General features: G+C 39.8%; 1 protein-coding gene across 6 annotated transcripts in view; it reads right to left on the reverse strand.

Annotated features, from left to right (window-relative positions):
- Window positions 1–1991: 1991 nt before the first annotated feature.
- Window positions 1992–24191, reverse strand: part of LOC117957695 (serine/threonine-protein kinase BRSK2-like) — a 38332-nt gene continuing 16132 nt past the window's right edge. The window contains exons 9-20 of one of the 6 annotated variants that reach the window (XM_034893638.1): window positions 21218–21249; window positions 20063–20227; window positions 18346–18443; window positions 17879–18029; window positions 16989–17049; window positions 14661–14937; window positions 13674–13722; window positions 10210–10333; window positions 9025–9126; window positions 8398–8506; window positions 7999–8088; window positions 1992–7869 (exon numbers count right to left, since the gene is read on the reverse strand). In XM_034893638.1, the coding sequence (XP_034749529.1) occupies window positions 7643–7869; window positions 7999–8088; window positions 8398–8506; window positions 9025–9126; window positions 10210–10333; window positions 13674–13722; window positions 14661–14937; window positions 16989–17049; window positions 17879–18029; window positions 18346–18443; window positions 20063–20227; window positions 21218–21249 (1485 nt within the window). In that variant the 3' untranslated portion in view covers window positions 1992–7642. Of the gene's footprint in view, window positions 7870–7998; window positions 8089–8397; window positions 8507–9024; window positions 9127–10209; window positions 10334–13673; window positions 13723–14660; window positions 15268–16988; window positions 17050–17878; window positions 18039–18345; window positions 18444–20062; window positions 20228–21217; window positions 21250–24191 lie in introns of all 6 variants that reach the window. The other 5 variants (XM_034893636.1, XM_034893634.1, XM_034893637.1 and 2 more) reach the window with 5 other exon arrangements.

Raw genomic sequence — 24191 nt, forward strand, 5'->3', positions numbered from 1 at the left:
AACAGATGATAATTGAAAATATATCAAACTAATAATGAAAAGTGTGTTATTACATGTGATTGCGCATTTTTAAGTGGGTATATGGAAAGCCTGCAGCTTTCTTAGTGGGTATCCTTCCGGCCAGCGAGCTTGTTACTTTACGCCTGCATTCTGTTGAGCATTATAAGTTATAATTTATAACTTCGAAAAACTACAGGTTTCAGTTAATCTTCTAATGGCTATGTGTTTTGAGTTATTTAAACAAACAATCGGGGAAATAAATGCCTCTTGTTGCCAATTTTTGTAAAACTTCCAATATTTGAGCGCTGTACTGATTTATCGCATTAAAAAGTCTCTAAAGGGATTTTAGTGATGAAATATCAGACAAACAATGTATAAAATTTCCAGTTGTTGGCCACAACAGTAATCCATGGTTGTTGTGACCAGAAGTCAATGTGGTGGTGTGTGGTCAAAAAGGGAGGTCCACATTAGTGAGGTCCACATTTTTTTCTTTTATTGCTTTAGCTAACCTATACTTATTAATGGTTCTCAGGCAAAATATTACTGCCTTTCTGGATGAGCAAAATTCATACCAAAGTTATATATGGCTATAAATGATGACACAACTATAAACACTATAAAGCTATACTCTAAACAAAGATTATTATTAAATACATACAGCGGGACCTGTTTTTAAAATAATTTTAGTATGTACAGTTTTGAGGTACTTTATTTTACTTTACCATTTTTGCTACTATGTACTCATACTCTACCACATGTAGTTTTTCTGCACTACAGTTAGTTACTATAGTTACTGTTTACATAAAAAATAACCTATATGATATGCTTGAATGATATGATGCAGTATCATACTGTACTACTAATCTACCCAGTAGTATACAAAGTAGCCTGTCTAAAAAAAACACTCTGAAAGGAGCCATTCCTTATATTACTTCTAATCATATTCTTTGAATAGCCTACATTTTGCTGATAAAACTTCTGTAAATTTACTTTAGTTACATTTTGAGAACTTTTATAATGAAGTAGTAATTAGTGATTATTGTCATAATTTAGTTCCTTCTTTTTCTACTTTCCCCCTCTCTCTCTGTGTGTGATGTTTGGTTGAAGAACACACTAATGGCGTTTTTCCACTGCTGGTAACAGCGTAGTGACCAGCCACGCTGAGGCGTGGCTGGTCACTATAGCAACGCGTGATGACGTAATTTTCAGCGCGGCTCACAACAGCACGTCGGCTACCTGCCGCAGCCAGAAGAAATGTTTTGTTTCAAAAGAAGCTGAAGGAAGCAACGAAAATCACCGCTAAAGAAAACAGGAGTTTGGGAATTCTGACGGAGTTCAGACGTCGACATGACGGTTGTTCGCCAACACAAAAGGGTAAGTTAAGTTTCCTGGTAACGTTAGCTAACATTTGCATGTGTTCAGCGCCGCAGTCAGTATTTACAATACGCTATATAAAGTACATGAACTTTAGCAACCATGATTACACACCAAAATATGTTTGCTGTGGACTGTTTGTGTTTCAGAGCATTCACGCTTTGCAAAATCGTCGCCGCAGACCGTCTGGTGGGCGATGTCCGACCGGTGAAATCTCTGGTTCTGACCTACTGGGCTTCGTATAATCTTTATGAGAGTCACGGACAGGCTTATGACAACGACTGGGATGCATCTGGGCCAGCAGAGCCGGGGGGGGACACTGTCACGGGGTGCAGAGGAAGAAGACCGGGAAGTTTGGGAGGGTTTGATGCACTACTTGAAAAGCTAAATAAAAACTTTTGTTATATATATATATATTGTCTTGTTTTTTAAAGTAACAGTGTGCAATATTGGAAACGAAAAGTTCTCTTTTTCTAAAGCTAAATATGGCATTTAGTTGTGTAGATACTGGAAGACTTGAAGCGCAGAGCTTAAACCAGGAGAACTAGCCTAATCATTTTGCTACCAAGTATAATTACTAAAAATGTATATGAGTGTACAATGAAACACAAACACCCATATATATTTCCATTGTTGTTTATTGGGCAGTATTTCTCACAGGCAATAATAATCATTGTCATAATAGTGCACTTTTCCTTTTTTGTAATTATACTACAGACATTTTTCTTCATTGTTGTTGTCATCGTCCTCGTCATCAATAATTAGCTGTTTTCTCGACCCACCCTCCCCTACACACCTCCCTTTTTTCACAAATTCCTCCTTCTACTGTGTGGATTGGAGGTTTACAAGATGGGTGGTTGGGTGGGTGTATGGGGGGTAGGGTCATGTGGTTTGGGTGTGGAAGGGTCAGGTGTGAAGGGGAACACGGGCAGGACACAAGAGATCACAGTCGTACAATTCTTACTGCGGAAGAAGAATGAGCAATAATGATGAGAGGAAGAGTGGTATTGTGACTACAGTGTCGATAAAAGATAGTTAACGCTACATAGATATGGATGGCATACAATGGAGACGGAGACAAGCACACAGTGTATACGAACGTATACAGCGTATGCGTCGAAGTATACGGTGTATAAAATGTATACAAGGGGAGGGGATGAGAGGACGATTATATAAGGGGGGAGGGGGGATATGTGCAGTTGGGATAAGAATGGCTGTGGAGAAGTATTTAAGAGATACAAAGAGAATGAATGGGGATGGGGGGTACAAAATGTAAAGTGAATGGGAGGATGGGGGTGATAAGGAGAAATTAGGGAGGGAGTGGTGAGATTTCTTTTGATAGGAGAGTTTTGAGAGCAGGGGAGTCTCTCAACCACAAATGTGCCAAGGGTGCCTTTGTGTCTTTGAATGGAGTTTGATGCAAACTTTGCTCAAAGTAGAGCAAAATCTGGAGCATTTTTGCCTTATTTCTTTCCTCTTTTCATTCATATCCTTTAACTAGCTTCTTTCTTACTAAAGTGGATGTAACGTAAAGTTGAATCGGAAAAAAAAGACCATGGCATAACACTCTCTTTCAAGTATGTTTGTAACCTTTAGGGCGTTTTAACACCTATAGTTTGTTTGCTTTGGTCCAAATCAGTTGGTGATTTTGTGAAATTCTTTAGCGAGGCTGAACCGCACCCCCAGGGCAAACAAACTCTAGTTTGAATCAACTGAATTAAACGAGGCAGGGCCCCTACACATCCCTGACCTTAGACTTCTCAGAAAAATCTAAGGAAAATCTTCCTTGATTATGTCCACCAAGCCAAACGTTTTCTCAGAGCTTTCTAGAGTATTCCAAAACCTCAACTGTGGCTACGATACACTTCTCACATAGTATATATGGAAAAAGTTTAGTTTGCATTTGGATGTTAATGTTTGTGTGATGTGCGTAGACAGATTCTTGGATGTTGAAGTGCAATTGCTAACCACTTTCCAGTTTTCCAGGAATTTCCGAGAGACTTCAGACCTGGCCGTTAAAACTGCAAAATAATGTAGTTTGTTTCCATTCTTGTTCAGCAGCTTCAGTGCACCCTTTTGAAAGTCAAGTGGGAAGGTGTAATATGTGCATTGGTGGGCATGAATAAACGCAGTGTTTCACAGGGAATGAATGTATTTGTGTTTTGCACTTACCGTTAATAAATTATCTAGCATTCCAGTCTACAGCCATGCTGGCAGCTCTGTGAGGCAATACTTAGCCACAGTGGTGCTTTGAGCTAAATGCTAACTGGTTTGGCAGGTATCATGTTAGCCATGTTTACCTTTGTAGTTTAACTTGTAAGCATGCTATTGTTTGCTAGTTAGCTCTGAACACAAAGTACAGCGAAGGCTGATGGGAATGTCAGTATTTTGCAGGTATTTTAAAATATAAACCAAAGTATTGGGACACATTTGAACATTGACCGGATGATTGTGCTTAATGTCAAGGGGATCACCAGAGTCATGTTTCCTACGTACATGCAGACACGGACAATCTACTTACAAATTCCTGCTCTCTTTTGCCTTGGGTGTGACTAAGCAAGCCTGAAGATGTTAATAAACTCAGCACTGAAAAATACCAGGTGGTTAGGGTCTTTTGTTTGAAAGCAAAAAGTCCTCGACATCAAGCTTATCTCTCACTACGTGTGTGGAATTTCAGCTACGGTAGACAACAGTGCTAAATGAACAAAACAAAAACCAAACAGTTGTTAAAAAAAATTACACAAACATAATTTTGCTGCACACAAGTTTTTTTCTTTGTTAAAGAAGGAGCTGTGTTTTTGTCAGGTTTTCTCAGGGAAAGCTGGTAAGCTCTGCGGTGTCAGACATCTTTAAAAGTGACATTTGCCTGTCTCAACCCATCTCCTCCTTTTAACAAATACATGGCAAATAAATAAATAAATAAATAAATAAATACATTTTCAATAAATATGTGGAAACCAAAATATGTTTACACTCTTGCAATAATTTCCAGACTTTTTGACATTCACATGGTTGGCTCCGCCCTCTATTTTGCTGGTGGCAAACACGAAAACAGAAACACACACACCCACACACACACACACACCCACATCCACCCACACACACACACACACACACAAACACACACACACACACACACACAAAGACAAGAGCAGAGTAGAAAAAAAGGTATGGAAAGTAAAAAAAATCTAATAGCTAAATTTCATTCTTCATGTGTGGCTTCATTCCCCCGACCCCCCTCCCCCATCCAGGCAGTATGTGTACAGTGTTTTTTATGACAACATACACACCAGAGTTTTTTTTCTTTTCTCTTTTTTTCCCTTTTTGTGAAAAGTACATAATTTGTTCATTTCCACCTGTCCTCCCCCCATCTTTACTTTCAGAGAAGCAGCAAAGGGTTGAGGCTTATGCTGGAGTGTTGGTGTCGCCCTGCATCCTCATGCATCTATTGTTAAACAAAAAGGAACATAGGAAGTGTTTCGGTTGCCTAATTGTGGGCCGGCTGTCAGCCTATTCTAACTTCACTTTTCCATCATCTTCAATAACTGTCATTCCATGGACTTGAAATCTATATTCCCAGGCCAATATGTAGGTACATTGAAAAAGTTATTGGTCACTGTAATAGTTCCTCCTCTCCATACTGGCCGTGAAGTGGTCCTTTCCTAAAGTTACTCCAACATGAGAGATAGGAGACAAAAAAAACAGTACAAAAATGCTCACGACACATATGCAGTTTACAATGGTAATGGTGGCAGACTTACCACCTGAAATACTGAATCATTCTTGACCCAATGGGTCCATGATATTGGTGAGAGGTAGATTATTTACTAACTAGCATCTGTCAATTTTGCCATCTGAAATTACAACTGTGACTGGCAGATTTTATCATTGGTAAACTAGCAAGCTAATTAGGCTAGCGGTAGCTCCATGAGTTCACAAAAAACGGAGACTGACCCTTTTTAAAATGGGGACCTTTAAAGGTGTCTCAAAGCTTTAGTGCACAGCTATTTTATTTAGGGGTGATCCAGAATAGTCTAAGTATTCTATGCCTCGATCAAAGGAGCCTTTTTCAAATGATAATCTCCAAGTCGAATCTTCGAAGAGGCTTTATGAAACAAGGATCATGCCATTTCGGCTATATGGTGGTTAATATGCAGCCTATTATGACATAAATATCAACATGGTGTATAATACATTAAATAAACTTGTGAAAAGAAAGCTTTTAATAAATCTTTGAAGGGCTTGAATTATGCCAGGTATAGGTTTCCATGATCCAGGACCAATGGAGGAGCTTGGTGGCAGGGATTTAAACCTTTAACAAAAATTGTCTGGAAAAAGATAACCTAAAGTGTGTTTGCACTTTGAAATAGTAAAAGATAATCCAAAGTAAGATGCAAGGTGAGTACCACCGACCGATCCGTCCAACCCAATGTTAACCAAATCCTGCACACCAGACCAGCAAGCCGTGGCGATATATGGATTGAGGAAACGTTTGAGTTTGCATTTAAGCCATTGTCAAATTAGTTGATACAAAGATAATTAAGACTATCAGCCTCACAATTCTCTCTCTATTTCTCAGTATGGCTATGTGTACAAAATATTGTAGTCCAGCGACTCGCAGAAGCTCAAAGTAAGATAATTACCTCTTCTAAAGAGTCCATCATGTTTCTTTAATCCTCTGTGTCCTCCTTGGCTACACAACGTTTTAGAGGAGGGGTGGGGGTGGTGCGTGACACTTTTCTTGTCATTACTTAGAAATTCCTCTTAAGGGGGAGACAGAAACTATGCACTTGATAGCTATATATAGCATTGAGCTAAAAGTACATTAAAAATCATGCATGGTATACCAAATGTTAGGCTAGCTCAGACTGCTGACACCGCATATTAGCTCGCCTGTGGACTTTGTTCTCTATCTTTTACAGTAGTATCACACTCGAAGGGATTCTTTCACAGCCAGCATGTGCAGGACAATATATAGCAAACTATAACTCTTTCAATGTACATATGGCATATGAATTTTATATTGAAAGAGACTTGGAAAATGATCCTCACCTAACAGAACAGGCTATCACTGCCTATCTCTAAGTTAGCTCTACATTTTTGCTGCTAGTTTTTTCTCTTGTCCTTCCTTTGCTACCCAATCAATACATCCTGCTAGCTATCCTCTTTTAGTCCTATCTATCTAATCATCTCTTCTCCTCTGGCGGGAGATTTCACTTGAGACATTCTACCCGTGGTGTGACTAGTGTCCTCCAAATGGGGCTAAATCTACCTAGCTATCAACTTTTTCTCCTCCATTAAAGGCAATGTGGTGTCATAGCTTCAGTGTAATTCAGAAATAATTGTGGGAATTTATGCTCTCAAACACTTGAGGAGAAGTTGTCCTGTCTGTCTCGTTTTAATATTTCCCTCGTTGTGGGGCTACAGAACGTAGACCACCTCAGATCCATTCTCCATCATTTCTTTCTCTGCTGTCAGATTCCTTGATTGTTTGCTAATTATCTATAGATAAAATCCACTTTAACAATCAAGTCCAAATCAAGACTCTTCCTGTAATTATTTCTCAAATGACAAATCCTCATTTTGTTGCATTGCTTAAGAAGACACAAGACACTATTTGCCTTGAATTAGAAAGTCAGGAGAAGAGAGAGGTGAGGTTTTCCTGTTTGGGTCAGGTTTTGTGTTGAGGAGACGTGATGTTCCCAGTGACAGATTGCTGTTCAAGAAATGATAAAAGAGAATGTCTTATGGGACTCTGTCATTGGCCAGTATCTTCCTGGGCCATTTTGACCGACTGATGGAGGTTTCCTGTTGGATTTGAACAATGTGCTTCATGTGACAGGTCGGTGGGAAGGTTATGTGCTTTCTTGATTCGTCGAAACGGGGTGAACTACGTGTATCCCTGGCTGTGAGATTTTTCTTTAATTCTCTGGTAAGGTGGAGACCTTTTGAGACAGATTGACTTCAGGCTCCACCCGGGGGTGAATCTGCCTATGAAGGCTGAATAGAGATCAGCTCACTCTGCCTCCGCCACCTCCACAAGCATACATTTCTGCTAAAATCAGCCATTTGTTAGCAATTCTCCTTCCCGAAATCAGCTTTGGGGAAAAAACTTCCCCCTCCCCTTCCATCCCATTGCTTTGGAATAATGGTAGAATGCAAGGCAGGAAGAAATGAAACAGTGAAGGAATTAACATGGATAAGATTGAGGGAAGGAAGAGAAAAAGGCCAGGCCGATGACCATCGCCTCTCTTCCGCAACATTCTCTTCAGGGATGAGACTGTGTCCCGTTGGACGATGAGAGGAGTCTGGTCTTTTCTTTCCCCGAGCCCTGCCTTTGTAACGTAGTCCCGCTGCTGCTGCCGGTTCCGCTCTCTCCGTCTGCTGCACGTTCCTGCTCTCCCCGCTCCGATCCGCTTTCGGAACGCCTGGAGTTCTGACGCGAAGCCGTGCTGGGCTGTCGGGAAAGCTGACCGTTTTTCTCATCTGGGGGGCCAGAGGTAAAATCGGCAAGAGAGGACGTGAAACAAACAGCTAAACTACTGGAATTTGTGTGTGTGTGTGTGTGTGTGTGTGTGTGTGTGTGTGTGTGTGTGTGTGTGTGTGTGCGTGTGTCTGTCTTACCAGCCAGTGCCTGCACAGAGGGCTGATCATGAGTACTCAGGAGCTGAGCCTGGATTGTTTCCACCACTCTCTTGAATCTGCGACTGGGACCTAATAGAAAAGAGAATGATCTTGTCACTCATTTCAGGTTGCCTGTTTTTTAAAGTCTAAAACATTGTAAATTAAAACTCCAATTTTAAATACAGAAACAAAAATTCAGCTCAAGGACAGCGGTGAAAGAAGTATTCAGATCCTTTACTTGAGTAAAAGTACTAATACCACATTGTAAAAAAATACAAGTAAAAGTCCTGCATTGAAAATGTTACTTAAGTAAAAGTATGTAAGTAAAATCAAGGATATGTCCTTAAAGTATTAAAAGAAAAAAATCACTCTCTCTGTCTTCCCCATAAACCATCCTACCTGTTATTGGAGTGAAGGTGACACTGTAGATGCCCATCCCTTGTTTCCCTTCCCCCTCAGCTCGTTCCCTCTCTCGCTCCCTCTCTCCCTCGGAGAAAGCAATGTCCACCTACAGGAGAGAAGGACCATGTATTATTAGTTTGTGTGCTTCTCTCACTCCTAATCTCGGTGTACAATGGTTGGATCTGTTGGGCTTATAACACTACCACTGGGACTGGGGGGCACTGATGTTCCAATTTTACACAGTTGTTAAAATATGTAACTGTAAATCCAAAGCAGAACAAAAGAACATAAAATATAAAGTCAAAATATGATTATATGAACATGCACTATTCATAAAAATACATAAATGTATTTGCTGCATAAATGCTGCTTAAATTCTAGCTAAAGCTGCTTGAAAAAAGTTTTGGTTTGCATGCAATTAGATGTACATTTGTAGTGACGCTATTGAATTTCTGTGATGCTTACATTGAAACAATGAAAATCAAAATATTCAGAGGGAGCACTGAGACGTTGACTAGAATTTGATATAAACCTCTGTGGGTTTAAATGTTTTTTTTTCATTTGTGAAGACTGAGTTAGGAGGATTGGTTCTTAAAGCTGAAGAGAGTCAAAATGTAACAATACTTGGAATTTGACGGGCTTCTGGAAGACCGAAGGGCCACCAGAGGACTTGTACTCTGCCCGGAAACTGTTCTGAGACACCACACTGTGGCTCAGGGATGGGATCTGGAAAGAAAAAAGAAAAGGGTGACACTCAGTGAAAAAGATCAAATACCCAATCTGTGCCTTTAAAGAGCACCTATTATACTACTTTTCTACTCTTAGTTTTTGATTCAGGACTCCTATAGAGCAGCCTGACATAATTCACGGCATAATAAACTATGTAGATCGTGGGGAAACTTCCCATCATCTCTGCACTTTCTGCAGCTCTTCTGAATGCTTGGTTTAGGTTATGAAGTTATGTAACGTAACATAAATGATTGTGTAACCTAGCCAACGTTAGTATAGCAGAAACCTCTCTCCCACAAAATGTGTTGAGCTTGCTAGCTAGCTAGACACAGTTCCGTTGGATACTTTACAGAATTATATGTGCTGCTTAACATGACGTTACCTTACTTTATAAATTATTATTAAGGTTATAATGTTTACCTTTGGTGTTATCTTTGGGTGACGTGTGTCTAAGCTTATAATAGACCTACTTATACAGCAGCAAGAACATGATACAGTGTAGCGTTATTACAACAATGTTCAACTCGCTGCTAAAGTAGTGTGACCAGATTTCTCAGACAAAATCCAGGGACATTTTCAGCTCAGAAGCATATATACCTCCAAAACACGTCAGGTTTTTATTTTTGTAAAACTTAAAACGGGGACACTAGACCTAGAGCTGTACTTATTAGGGGCTTAACTAATAAGGCTGATACTTTTACTCCGCTACACCTCAGAGGGGAATGTTGTAATGTTTGCTGAACTACATTTATCTGACAGCTTTTGCTTTTTTGCTTCAGGCTTATTTCTGCAACAGCTCACTGAGTATTAGATACAATAAAAACTATTGAGGAAAGATTTTCCCTTGACATTGACCCAGTATTAAACGAGATCATTGCAGTCAGCAGCAGAGAAACAAGCTACAATGTAAGTTAATAGGATAATTGTCCAGCTTGTATTTACATTCATAAAAGTGCTTGTTTTGCAACGCACTGACGTTGAAGATATGTACACTATTGCCTTTAACGCCATTAAGGGTACTACATAGTAATGCTGCAAGTTGTCTTATCTAACCTCTTTTCTAAGCTTGATTGTACTCACAGAGAGAAAAGCATGGACGATGTCAGCCTTGATGGAGCTGAGTGGCTTGTCTCGAATCATAACAAAGATCTGCTCCTCCTTCTCCAGGCTGATGAAGTTGCCAAACCAGGACTTCTTAGCCAGTCTGCAAATTAAGTGTTTGATATGTTTTGATATGTTATGTAACACATTAGTTTATTGCCACATGGGCTGGGTATCATCCAACAATGTTCCATGCCAGTACCGGTACCAATACCAATACTTTGACTTTGATACCGGTTCCTGAGGGATACTTTTCTTGATACCAAATTCTCAATATCAAATTTCTGAAAAACATTTTAACAAAACAAATAACAACATTAAACATTACGGCACCATCTTTTAATTTATTTTTAGCTCCTACTACGTGAGCCCTGTCTCTGGGTAACAGACTTTTTCTTGTGTGCCTCTATGACGTGCATCGTTAGACAGCCAGTTACACGCATTAATAGATCTTGGTAAAAGAATGCTGTATGCTTATTGACTCACCGATGCTGATGAGATTTGCTCCTTAGATACTAAAATTTGGAATTGAATGACAAGGCATGTTTTCTCGAAATATGACTGATAGTGTTCAGTAAAAGAGACACTCAAGTCAAGTAATTGACACTATAGCATTTTGGTTATACAATTAAATTTGACAGTCACAAAATCTGCATTGGAGAACCAATGCCCAATAGTGAAGTGTCACTGCTATGGATTTGATTGGAGGTTACTTGTCAGCTGGTTGTCTATCAGCTGGTGAATGAGCCAGTGATTATGAAGCAGGAATGGAAAAGCTGACAAGCTTCATCAGTTAATGCTGATTTTTCTGACCAATGAAATAATACAGTTTTCTATTATTTATTAAGTATAAGGCAGGAGGGGGGGTGTTGGCGGGGAGTGGTGCCGGTGTCGTGCCAGAACCGTAGCCTAGTGCTGACAGTGAACGTCCAGTTTTGATTGTGTTGTTTGCATTAAGGACTTTCCCCCATTGCAGTGCTTTACTGAGATTTACAGTTTTGTAATTGTTTTATTTGGAACTTGGGTGATGGTGTTTTAGTTTTTTTTGTGTATTATTGTTTTTTAAATTTATATATTAATTTATATATACACTGGTGGTCAAATGTTTGGGGTCACTTAGAAATTTCCATTGCACTCCATTATAGACGGTATACCAGCTCAGATCAGTTGCATTGTTTTTTTTAACCAGGGCAGCAGTTTTCAGATTACATTATGTGCTTACATAATTGCAAAAGGGATCTACAATGTTTTCTCATTTAAAAAAAAAAACATATCAGATTAGTAAACAGACTGTGCCTTTGGATCACTGGATGAATGGTTGCTGATAATGGGAGGTGTAGATATTGCATTAAAGATCAGCCCCCAACTCAGATCAGCTGGTATTCTGTCTACAATGGAGTGGTATGGAAAGTCGTAAGTGACCCTAAACCTTTGACCGGTAGTGTGTGTATATATATATATATATATATATATATATATAATATTAATTTATATTTAAATAAGTTCTAGACTACTAGAACTGTTGGGTCCTTGTAAATTCTGGAGTGTGGTCTATCTGTAAAGTGTCTTGAGATAACTCTTGTTATGAATTGATACTATAAATAAAATTGAATTGAATGGAATTGAATTAAATGTAGGCTATTAAATGGCTATTCAATACATATGTCTGGAACTTGTTTTATATGGCTGAATTCTGGAACATTAACGGACATATTGGGCACACATCATATTTAGAATAGTTTCACTGCCCTGCCCTTTCCGACGAGGGAACTAAAGCCGTTCTGCGCTCTCTTCCAACCCATCAGACTCTTCTGATAAAAACAGTAATTTTGCCTCGCAAAAACAAAGGATTCGTTTAGGTAAAGGTAGAGCAGTGAAAATGTTCTAAATATAACATACAATTAAACCACTATTGCTTTTTTTAAGGTGGCCTTTATTTTAGCTTCCATCTACAGTAGTGATTGACTGATTTATTAGCCAGCCAATATATGGGGCTGATATTTGCGTTTTTACATGTTTATTGCCCGATTTGCGGCCACTGAGTTTGTCAATTTTCCCGGCATTATTTACAGACAGGTGTCCAAACAGGCAGCTCTGTGTTGCTAAAGACGCTGTGCATTTCACGTGCAGACCATGCACTGCTCCTCCCCCAATAGTAGAGTAATGGAAATCTGTGTTGTGTGCCTTCTGGTTTTTCCACCGACAGTTCTCCGAGCCTGTCCAGATGCAGTGTAAACGTACCATATCCATAAACATTTTGCTAGCCTTTGCATGTCACACTTCAATGTAATCTGAACTGACCGGAATATCTGAAAAGTACATTACTACAACATTCTACAGCAGGAAAAATGTGTTTTAAAAGAAATTAGGGTGATCCTTGTCATGTTGGATTCAAACCCTCCTCAGGAAAAATTACAACATACAACACTTCTTTGCTCTCCACTACACTATCACTAATCACATTAATTTCCAAGACAGTATTTTTTAGTAGGCCATGAATCACTATTTATCTACTTACTCCAAAACAACAAGTTACCTTGATTTAGGCTTAACAACATAACTATATTGTGCACTATTGTCCTGCTACACCTCTGCGCTATTCTATGCAACATTAGCTCATTTCATTTTATGTAGAAAAATTTAAACCATGGCAGTCTTAAATTACAAATCCATCCTTTATTTTAATGGCTACTTTTAGATTGTAAATAGTTGGATACTTTTAAAGGCTGATGAAAGTCTGTAGTATGGCTTGACCACGTGTCCGTTGTTGAGGCTTCAATCTCAAACCAAGTCCAAATATTGGAAATTGCACCAGTCTTTTTCCCCAGCTTCTCTGTTTTGCTTTCAGCCATGTTTACCTAGATGACGATGATGGCTTGCAGCCGGTAGCAGCTTGTGGCTCTAAATTTTGCCGGTTGATTGCGTCATTAACATGCATTATTGAGATGCACATGATGCAATTTAATTAAAATCTCTATTGCAAGCCAATTTTGTATTGTTTATATTGCACATCGTTTCTATCACCCATTACACTATGATATAGTAATTGGGCGTGTGAGTGTGTTGTTGTTTTTTATTGGGCGGTGGGGAGGGTTTCTCCGCCACAAAATCCAAACTGTCCCTAAAAGATGGTATAACTCCCAAGATAAAGACTTAAGTACTGAGCTCTGGAAGGGATTTCAAAATCATATGCTTATATACTAATAGAAACATAAAAATTAAACCATAGTTGTCAAATTGAAATGGAAAGTTCTATCTCGATTTTGATAACAATAGTTAACGAAAGAAACCTCTGTTTTTAAGATCGAAAGCCTGAAAGCTCTAAATGCTACTGAATGGACATTGTGACAACAATGTTTTGTCAACAAACGGTTGAAATGTGGTATTGCACTTACAGTAGATAGAAATTAGAGAAAGACAAACTAAGATACGTGTGGACTTACTCTGGACTGGACTCTGGAGTCAAACTGGACATGTCTTCTGATGTGGGGACTAAAAACAAAGAAAAAGGGAGACAAAGAGAGAGAGAGAGAAAGGAGAGAGGGAAAAAAGGAAACAGGCAGTGAGTCTTGATGATATGCCCTAATCTAATTGCCTTAATTACAGATTATCACAGCCATTAGTCAACACAGCGGCAGGCTCCAGGCTGCGACATTTGGTAGTTTATGGTAATAATAGATTGTATCTTGGATGTAAATAGAGAGTAGGAGACCTCCGATTTTTTAAGCTGTTAGTGAACATAAAGTTAGTGCCATTCCCACATCCATTATGAGTAGGGCTGGGTATTGTGTGTTAATTTTCATACCGGCACTGATACCAATACCGTTCCTAAGCGATATCTTTTTCAATACCAATTTTATTAAATCCATTTTAACAAAAAGAAATGACATGTTTGGTGAACATAAAGTTCACACTGAAACATTTTACATCATCCCACAGATTTTTTGGGGTTGTATTATTTCAACCAATCAGTGGGGAGGATTCACACCACCATCACTTACTGTTTGTTTGTTTAAACCAGGGGTTTTCAAAGTTTTTTAAGCCAAGGACCCCTTAACTGTGAGTGACGGAGCAGGTACCCCCTTCTACATTTATTGTATAAAATTAACTTGCATAATAAACTAGCTCTACAATATTATGTAGGGTGGCATGATCCCAAACCTACCATCACATTTTCTATTTTCTCCAAATAGGTTGATTTACATTTGCTAACAATATGTTGGATTTGTTTTGAGACATTTTAATTTTTGACAAAGATCTGAGTTTTGCGGCAATGTACAGCACAACTTCCCAACACAAGCTTTACCTGTGACGAATTACAAGGATTACAGTATTCTTTAACATCCGTGGCCTTCCATCCAGATACAATTTGGCCCTTTATATGTAAGAGTTTGGGAACCTCTGGTTTAAACATTTTCAACTTCACTCACCTTGTAGTTTGCGTCGATGGAAGCGTGGCGAGCCCAGAAGGTTGTTTTTGAATGAGTTGAGTCTTGTTCTCCAGTGGGCGGAGCTTGAACCGGCCAGACCACCACTGCCGCCCGGGCTGGAGGGCGGTGTCAGCGACAGCGAGGCCCCGCCAGCTCCGTCCGCTCTGGAAGAAGAAGACGAGGAGGAAGAGGAGGGAGGGGTGGTTGAGGAAGGATGTTGGATTTGGTGCACAGGCGTGCCCAGCGGGGTGGGCAGTGGCGAGCCCTGCGGCGTGACCTGCGACACAGGAGGAGGGGTGGCAGAGGAGTTAGAGGACGAGTGGATGTTCTTGGACTTGAAGACAGATGGAGAGGGAAAGTTGAAGAAGCGTGGGATGGGGGAGAGGAGTGGAGAGGGGGATGGGGATGGGGAGCGTGGAGTCTGCAGAGGGAGGGACTTCATGGAGTGGAGTTGGGGCCGGTCAGCGGGACCCTTTGAGGGCAGGGTCTGTGTTTTTGGGTCCGGCGCAAGGCGAGTAGACCGAGAGGTGATGGCACTTCCTGGTTTGGGGTCTTTGGAGGAAGGAGCGGAGGTGACTTCTGATTGGCTGAAAGTGAAAACCGGGCTCTGATGGGCAGACAGAGAGAGATGGGGAGAAGGAGGGAAAGAGGGATGGACAGATGAGAGAGAGCAATGGTCATGAATTATGGCTTAATGGAAAGGGTTCTTCAACAAGCCTAGATCAGATGCAACAAAGGGAAGATGGATTTGGTGGTGTATGACTGAGAATATGACAGTATGATGGAAAAGCTAACTAGCAGTGACAGTCTGAGCAACGGTTATCAGACAAAAACACAGGAAATTTATATATTGAAGCTGCTGGTAAAACATATTTGTTGACTGTATATTCTCAATGTTCTGTTTTTAGTCACACAAACCACAACACTACAGCGAGCTAACAAAGAAATTGACTGCAATTGATGAACAAAAATGTGTTGCCTTCTGGATCACAAATTAAAGGATTAGGCTGGAATTATTCAATCTTTCAAATGTTTGTTTTAATTAAATTAAATTTGCCTTTTTAACTGTATTTTTGATGGTTTTAACTGTAAGGTATTGTTGAGTGTTATAAAAAAGCAAGCCATGAATAAAATGTATTAATACTTTTATCATTATTATTATTATTATTATTATTATTGATAAATGTGCTTACATTGTAAATACAATGCATACAAATGACAGGGAAAGCCAGACTTAACTCTAACACAATTTCTTAAGTGATCTTTATAATACAGATGTAGCCGCAACAGAAAATAAATAGTATTTATTATTGTTTGCAATCAATGTGTCCTACTACATGCATACAAATAGTTTATGTAGAGTGTGCCTGGGTCAGCCTAAGGTCAATTTCCCTACAGTCCTAATGCACACTTGAAAGCTGTCTAATTCCAAGTAGGTTAAGCAAATTTAACTCCAAGATGGTTGCGCTATATGTTTGTTAAAGGAATGGTTTGACATTTTAAAAAATACCTTTGCCAAAACTTGGGAAAAGATTGATAACACGCTCAATTTTCTACAGATGTAACATCCAGTTAGTTTACAGCTTAGCATAAAATCTGGATGGCAAGCCTTGCTCTGTCCAAATGTAAAAGTCTCACAATAGTCATTATTTAGCACATTATACATCTCATCATTTGCACTAAACTAAGCTAAACTAAACTGAGCTAAGCAGCTGCTAGTAGCTTCATATTTACTGTGTACGCATGAGAGTGGGATTGATCTTGTAATCTAACTCTTGACACAAAACGGTATAAGTGAATTTGTCAAAATCTCAACAATATAAACAATAGCTATAATATCTCTGAGATGCAAATAATTAACCATATAAAGATAATGTGTTCCCTTTGCTCAAGTGGGGTCCCTGAATGTAAACAGATCAGTACAGCATATGTAGAAATACATTTAACCCTATTGCTGCAAACTTCAATATTTGATGTAGTTTTAGTATGCTAAAAATGAGTGAACAGGGCAAACTGTCCACATTATTGCAAATTTCAGTGCAATCCTCCACTTTCCTGAGTCTAATAATTCAGTCAGATCCAGGATCCGTTTTAGGAGATTAACATGGGTGAGATTATTTAGGAGAAAGCAGGTATCCAATGTTGTAGCTTCAAAATCTCACATGTTCTTGCAATGTTAGGTTGGTTTAGTAGTGTAAGCGTTTTTGAATTTTACTTAGAAGTCTAATCTGAACTCAGTTAAACCCTAATTGTGAATACCAAAGCAGCTAGACAGAGGCAAAGAGTAGTGGTGTACGATTGTTGAAGAGAATAGTGTAAAGTTCGTACCCTGGGACTGCTGAGAGGACTGGAGGACAGGCCTGTGGACGCTCCACTGACTGAACGAGACCTTTTGAAGACAGCAACAAACAACAAGAGTCATTGATGTGAATGGGATTTTCAGATGCAACAATCAAAAGATATTCTGTAGTTTGTAATAGTTTGCTCTAAGGTTGAGCTTGCTATTAAGCTTGTTTTCCTGCAATCTGGACCGTATTTCCTCATGCATTATGGTCTAATAGACTAATGTGAACAAAAATCTTTGAAATCGGTCCAGTATTGAGGAAGAGCACAACAACCGGGCCGCTACAAACCGAGCTGCAATGTAACCCAATGGGGCAATTCATTGTGCACCCTCAACACAAAACCATCCAAGAAATTGCTATTGCTAAAACCACCAGACTCTGTGTAAATAAACAGTAATTTATCAGCTTAAAATACACTTCATTCAAAGTTGACAAACACTAAATAAAACTTTGAAAAGCCGTTTTGGTTTGTCTTTCGACTTTTTCCAACCAAAACTCTAGTTTTGGATGAAATAAACCCATACTTTACTGATTTACATGTGAAAAGATGTTGGCTCTATAGACGCTAAAAGTGTTGTTTTGTAAATGGAGTCTGGTGGGTTTAGCAATAGCCATCTCAGAGAGGTTTCTGGTTATACAAAGCAGATTTTACTCTTTAAAAAAAGATCTCTATCTGTAGGGATCCTTTCCATATTGTTGTAATGTATGGGATTACATTGCAGCCCAGTATAGAGATGCCTTTCACAGCATTCACGCTCAATACTGGACCAATTTCAAAGATTGCTGTTTCCATCAGTTACATACACACAAAAACAGGAAAATAGGATCCAAGATGAAAAAAACACAAAGTTACCATTTAACTCGGGTTCTTACCTCTGGCTGTGTGCATTAGTGTCCAGGGCCCTGCGAGGTGGGGTGGGAGACCCCTGCTCTGTGACACTGAGGACCTCCAGGCTCTTCCTCTCTGGACGACAGCGGCCATGACGCGTCAGCATGGGGGAGTCCACACGCTTCCTGGGTGGGTCTTGGAGGTCAATAGCATTGGTAAAAAAATAAAAAATAAAATAAGAATTTCATCCTTTCAAATCATCCTATATCTTTATAGCTACAGATATAGGTAATTGTATGCATGCTCTACCTATATACAGTGTTGCTTCTATACAAATGAAGCCCAGTCTCAAGAGGATTTTTTTCTTTCACAATGTTAAGTGCTTGTGTATTAAAGACAATAACGTTTTAAAAAATTCTTAGAAATCTACTCATAGTTCAGACATTTCATAATAGGTATAACATTTGCTTTCATAATCAAGCTTTTGTCTTGGTAAGATCTTAGTTCTCACCTAGGTCATTTCTGGGAGGCAGATCCTCATCTTCACAGCTGGGGTATCGCTCCTTCCTGTCAAATAGGAGGTAGTAGATCATCTTCTCCTGGTTCTCCCTAAAGATCAAGATGCATAGAGTCACAGGTCATGAAGAAAGGAGACGCACAGAAAGATTCTTGCTGACAGAATCAAAGAATACAGAAAAAAACAGGGTCAGGGTCAGGGTAACAAGTCTCCTGACAACTACGGCTGACACCCTCCCGGAAGTACACATGTAAATATTGGCAACAGATTGTGAGTGGTGGTCCAGTTACGTCATATTGTAAGTAATATTTGATAAATCGTTTCTAAATTATTAGGTTATGTTTTTTAACTCTTTTTGTCTGTTGACAATACATTTCAGAGTAGATTTGAATCACAGGGGCAGACCCACATTTCTTTTTTTCACTCTCGTTAATATTGCTAAATAAGGCATAAATGGTCTCGCTTTGCCAGACTAGTCCACACAGCATTCATGGACTTCATTTCTTTTAACCAATCACAATTGTAACGAGTGGCGCTAAGCGCCGGACTGAGCCCCTGCAGTACTGCCTCAGGAAGGAACTTGTTTTGGTGAAATATGTACGTTATAAAATTTTGGACAGATAAAAGATTGGACAGATAACCTAGCTAGCTGTCTGGATTTACCCCGCAGAGATCTGAGGAGCAGTTAACAATAGTCCTGCATCGATCAGAGTATAAAATTACAACACAAAGAAAGCGGAAGGTAACAGATATCTGGCCAAAAAGAAGGACATCTGGCGGTGTTTCCGATGGCACCGCAGCAATCCTGGAAGTGAAACGTAATGAGAATTGACTAGGGCATAGGGCGCTGCATTGGGATCCCACGGGCAACAGCCGTGGATGGACGTCATAGACGTCAAGGTCCCCGGATTTAGCTAGCACAAATTAGACGGATGGGGTCAAGAAATAAGGTTCAAAAGAAGATTAAAGCAGGTAATAAACCGCTCGCTGGCCGCACAGTCTCGCGCTGAGTTGGTGTCTGTATCAGCAGAACTCAATAAGAAAATAAGCAAATAAATAAGCAAATCACAACATGGCTCTAATTAATGCCTAAGTGTACTGATAGAATTAGGTTTACCATCTTTCTTGAATCTCTCCAAGCATCTCTTGTTTTGTGGCTGGTAAAGAGTATGATGTGAGCTGTGAGACTCACTCAAAACGGTAAAAGGCCAGAAAACCAAAATGATGAACTGTAGGTGCTAAAATGCTTATGCTGCTACTGTTGTGGATAGTAAGAAACCTCAGTTTGTCACAGAAAAGGAGGCACAACGGGTGGGTGGAGAGAGATAAAAGAGCCATTGTTGCTCTTGTTCCTGCCATGCCAGGCAGATTAATGATTTAAGTAATTGACTGGCCACAATGAGACAAAAAAGACAATGAGAGAGACAGACATTGTGAGAGAGAAATTAAACTAACTACACCAACAATTATGCCTTTGGTTCACAGCATGCATACAAGCACACATGTTTGTTTGATGATTGCATTCTTCAATTATTTTTTCCATTAATATACAATATGTAATCTATTATGCAGTTGGAAATAAAGCAGATTTATAAAACTGTTGGATGTTCTTCCTGTCATATATTCCAACATATACTGTGTAACAGTGGTGCACATTGATGTATTGCCCTCTTGTCAAAGTGGAAATGTTTGATGGGTTATATTTACTCACTCCTCACTTGTAAGGTCATGTGTGAGTTTGACCCGGTCTCTGAAGCACCCTAAGGAGTACATGCTCTCAAGGACATCAGGGTCCAGGTCTGTTAAGGACAGGATCCTCTTCACACACACCCGGCGAGGGGGCGGCTGCTCTGGGCAAGGCTCATTACGACCACCCCTGATAGGAAAAAATTACAAATGTTAGAAACACCTCAAAGTTAACAGTCAATGATGGTCAATGATGTCCAACATTACACAGGTTTAATGGTCACTGAATGACATTACGGTGCGGTGTAATATCAATATAATATAAAATATACTATATATACGTGATTAGCAATTCCGAATCTTCGTGATTGCAGCCGGGAAATGACTGTGACAGCAATGTAGCCTCACTTTCTATTCTATATATATATATAGTATAGTTGTGACATCACAACTGTACAGAAGTACTGACAGCTCATTTAAAGTCACAGTTTCTGAATACAGGCTGTGTGCATTTATCTGTGGATTGAGCATTTCACAGCATTTATTTAACACTTCAACCTGCTTTGTAAAAACAAACAAAAAAGACAAGGAAATCTCACTTTTTACAATATGGGACCTTTAACATGAACATGCATAACAGCTCAACATGTGCTAATGAGCAAAGTCAATGCAGTACAAATATACTGGTCCAAGCACTGGCTTTTAAAAGCCCATACCAATTAAGGAGAGATGTCAAATACCTTAGGCAGAGGTTGGGATTTTACAAAGCAATGCAGGTAATTTTATGGATTAACCCAGGTTTATATATTTTTTATTTTAGAGTGCAGCAGGAATAAGTTCTTAAACCCAGAAATTAGATTATGTGTTTTGCACTTTCGCTTCCATTGTCTTAGCTCAATGGCTTTTTTGATTGGGTTTTTGGTTAGATGTCTGAAATAAGGTCTATTATGGTGTTATTATGGTGAAGGTCTATAAGGTGTTATGAGAAATGAGAAATGTTTTTTTTTCAATTTTTTATGGTGTGTTATTAGTGTTCTTGCATTGCCAGACCTTCCTCCAGCCAAGTACCACTGTGTTACTTTGTAACAAGAGGGTGTGGGTGATAGTGGCTTAGGTGGAGAAAGAAACAGGGAACATGCAGAGGAAGCCAGCAAAAACTTAAGAAAAATGTGGTACTTACTGGTACCAGGGGTGTTTCTGTATTGCTTCTAGCTGTAATTTACAAAAATAGAAGACAATATTACAGCATTCATCAAAGCATTTTATCATCTTTATAACTGATTTAACCCTACAATGACACATCGACAAAGATAAACCATTTGCGGTCCAACTGAACAAATCTGTATAAAACAAAAAACCTTCTGACTACCAGAAGAAAAGAAACAATTTAAGATAGAAGCCACAGAGACAAAATGCATTAACTTGAAATTAAATGTTTAAAATGTTGAAATGTTTACAGTGAATTCAATTCAATTTCAATTCAATTCAATTTTATTTATAGTATCAAACATAACATAACATAACAACAGTTATCTCGAGACACTTTACACTCTCAGCAACCCAACAATTCCAGTAATTCCCCCAGACAAGAAACCTCGGACAGACCCAGTCTCTTGGTAGGCGGTGTCTGACAGTCCCGGTTGGGGGTGTGATGAAATAAATATTTTAAATAAAACATGGTCAAATTTCTTATCATTGTATATTTTATCTGTGTGACAGCTTGAACACATTTAGCGGCTCTTTTGCATAAATATGTTTCAGGAATTGACCCGTCTCAGTGGGCTCCTAGGAACCTTCTCTATGGTTTTTTGGCCTTCCAAAAGGCAAAACTACGCTTTAGGTAACTGACAACATATCTTTTGGGAAACTCTGTCTAGGCTGAAGATTTCGAGGTGTGGACAGGCAAAAACTGACCTTTTGGCTTGTATTGTCCGTGTACTCACGCCGATAGACGATTAAAGAAACATGATGAAGCTGATAGTCTTCATTGGCTTTGTATCAGATTTGTATGAAATTTGGCAATTTGGGTTGAATGTGATGGATGGTCATTAATATTAAAAAGTTATACACTAAAGCTTTAAAGAACATAACTTAGATTTAGGCTTTTCTACCAAACTAACAATCTCAAATAAAATGGCAAACATTGCACTTACTAAACATCAACATGTTGTGTTGTCAGTGGGAGCATGTTAGCATACTGGTGTTAGCATTAAGTCAAGTACAGCCTCAGCATAGCTGTAGACTCTTGTTTCTACTTTCCCTACAGTCCAGTCCAAAATCTCCCAGTATAATATACACTTATCTCCTATCTGCAGCAGGCCCCCAGGAAGTGTGACAGCTTTTAGAGCAAATTGAACATAGCAGCCAAATATTTGAATTACAACTCCCAGAACTTAATGTGATGCTCTCTGGTCCAAAAAGACTTTTTCTCATACACTTTGTATATAGCAAAAACGATGTCTGTAAATCAGTGGATACATTTTTTTGTGATTGAGAACCCCCACAAAATGACCCGTTTGACTATTGGAAGAACAAGGAAGGGATCGAGGGACCCCACCCGGAGGAAGCCCGGGGCCCCCGTCTGAAGCCAGGCCCAGACGGCGGCCTCGTCAGCGAGCGCCTGGTCGGGCACAGCCTGAAAAAGCGACGTGGCACTTCTCCCTCCAGCCCATGGGCCCACCAACTGTGGGAGGATCCAAAGGGGTCGGGTGCGCTATATATATGGGTGGCAGCGAAGGTCAGGGGCCTCGACGGACCAGACCCGGGCGGCAGAGGCTGGTTTTGGGGACGTGGAATGTCACCTCTCTGTGGGGGAAGGAGCCGGAACTTGTGCGGGAGGTGGAGCGCTACCAGTTAGATCTGGTGGGGCTTACATCTACGCACAGTCTCTGTTCTGGAACCACACTCCTCTTTAAATCATATAATCCCCATTCAAGTTAGCGGAGCGCTAAACCGGAAAGCAGAAGTCTCTAGTGCTTCTGCTCTATGGGCTGCATAATGCGGAAGCCATGACAATCATCCGGGGAATTTTTGGCTCTATGATGGCTTTATGCGCCACTGAGCAACTCTCATAGGAATGAACGAGGCTCTGCCTCGAACGCTGTATCCACTTCTTTTAATACACCCATGATCTGCATTGCATCAACACTGTACAGTATCTCTTGTGCATGTAAAAAGCCAAAAGTGGGCCTGCTGTGAATACTGTATACAGAGAGGAAACTAGCAAGCAGTTGCAGTCAGTGAGAGCTTTGCATTTGTTAACTTCTTTTAAAGTACTGTATGCAGCACAGAGGAGACACTTCCCTTTTCCTAACTGATATGAATATGATAAGAAGGGCAAAATCAAAGATGTGTGGATTCATTCCCTAATGTTCTGCTTGCTATAGCTACCGATTGGACCACTTGTGTGGTGGTGGTCCATGGAGGCAACTAGCAGACAGATAGAGACGAGAGAGAGAGAGAGAAGAGAGAGACACACAGACAGACAGTGTGACCTGGTTTCAGGCTCCATTAATCAACAGCTTATGAGGTGAAGCCACAGCTTTGATTAAATCTGCTCTGTTGTAGCCGAATGACTAACTGACCAGGCTTTCTCTCTGTCAGCAGTCTCTGCAAACCACATTATCACAGTTGCCTCCATCTCTCTGCCTCTTAAGCATGAATTCATTTCCACTACACATGCCTGCTATATCCAAGCTTTTCTTTATAATGAGTGCAATGGAATTTCTTCTAGCTGTCCATTCACTCAGTCATTCATTTATTCAGTCACCCACCACCCCCACCTTCTATCTCCCTCTGAGCCAGCAGTCTCTTTTCAAGCCTTGCTTTCAGAAGGGAAAGTTGGCATTTAGGTGAAAAGGAAGAGGAGTCCTCGTCTCTTTCACCCTCCGTGCCTTCAACCTTCTTTACAGCTGCTGATGAAGCTGCTTGTTTCCATGAGTCTCGTCTCCAAATAAACTGCGAACTTGCATTCGAGGACAGAAATAAAAACTGCCCTGTCATGGCTGACTCCACTCCTGCCTTTAAGCAATACCTAAGGCCCATTCCTCTGCTCTGCTTTTCCTCAACCTAACCAATTTGCAACATCGAACTGAGCTGCTATTTTAATTTATGATGCTGATATTTTTCGTGTACCGTATGTAAGTTATATATAT

The sequence above is a fragment of the Etheostoma cragini genome, chromosome 15 (genome assembly GCF_013103735.1).
Source record: "Etheostoma cragini isolate CJK2018 chromosome 15, CSU_Ecrag_1.0, whole genome shotgun sequence".
In the NCBI taxonomy this organism is placed as follows: domain Eukaryota; kingdom Metazoa; phylum Chordata; class Actinopteri; order Perciformes; family Percidae; genus Etheostoma; species Etheostoma cragini.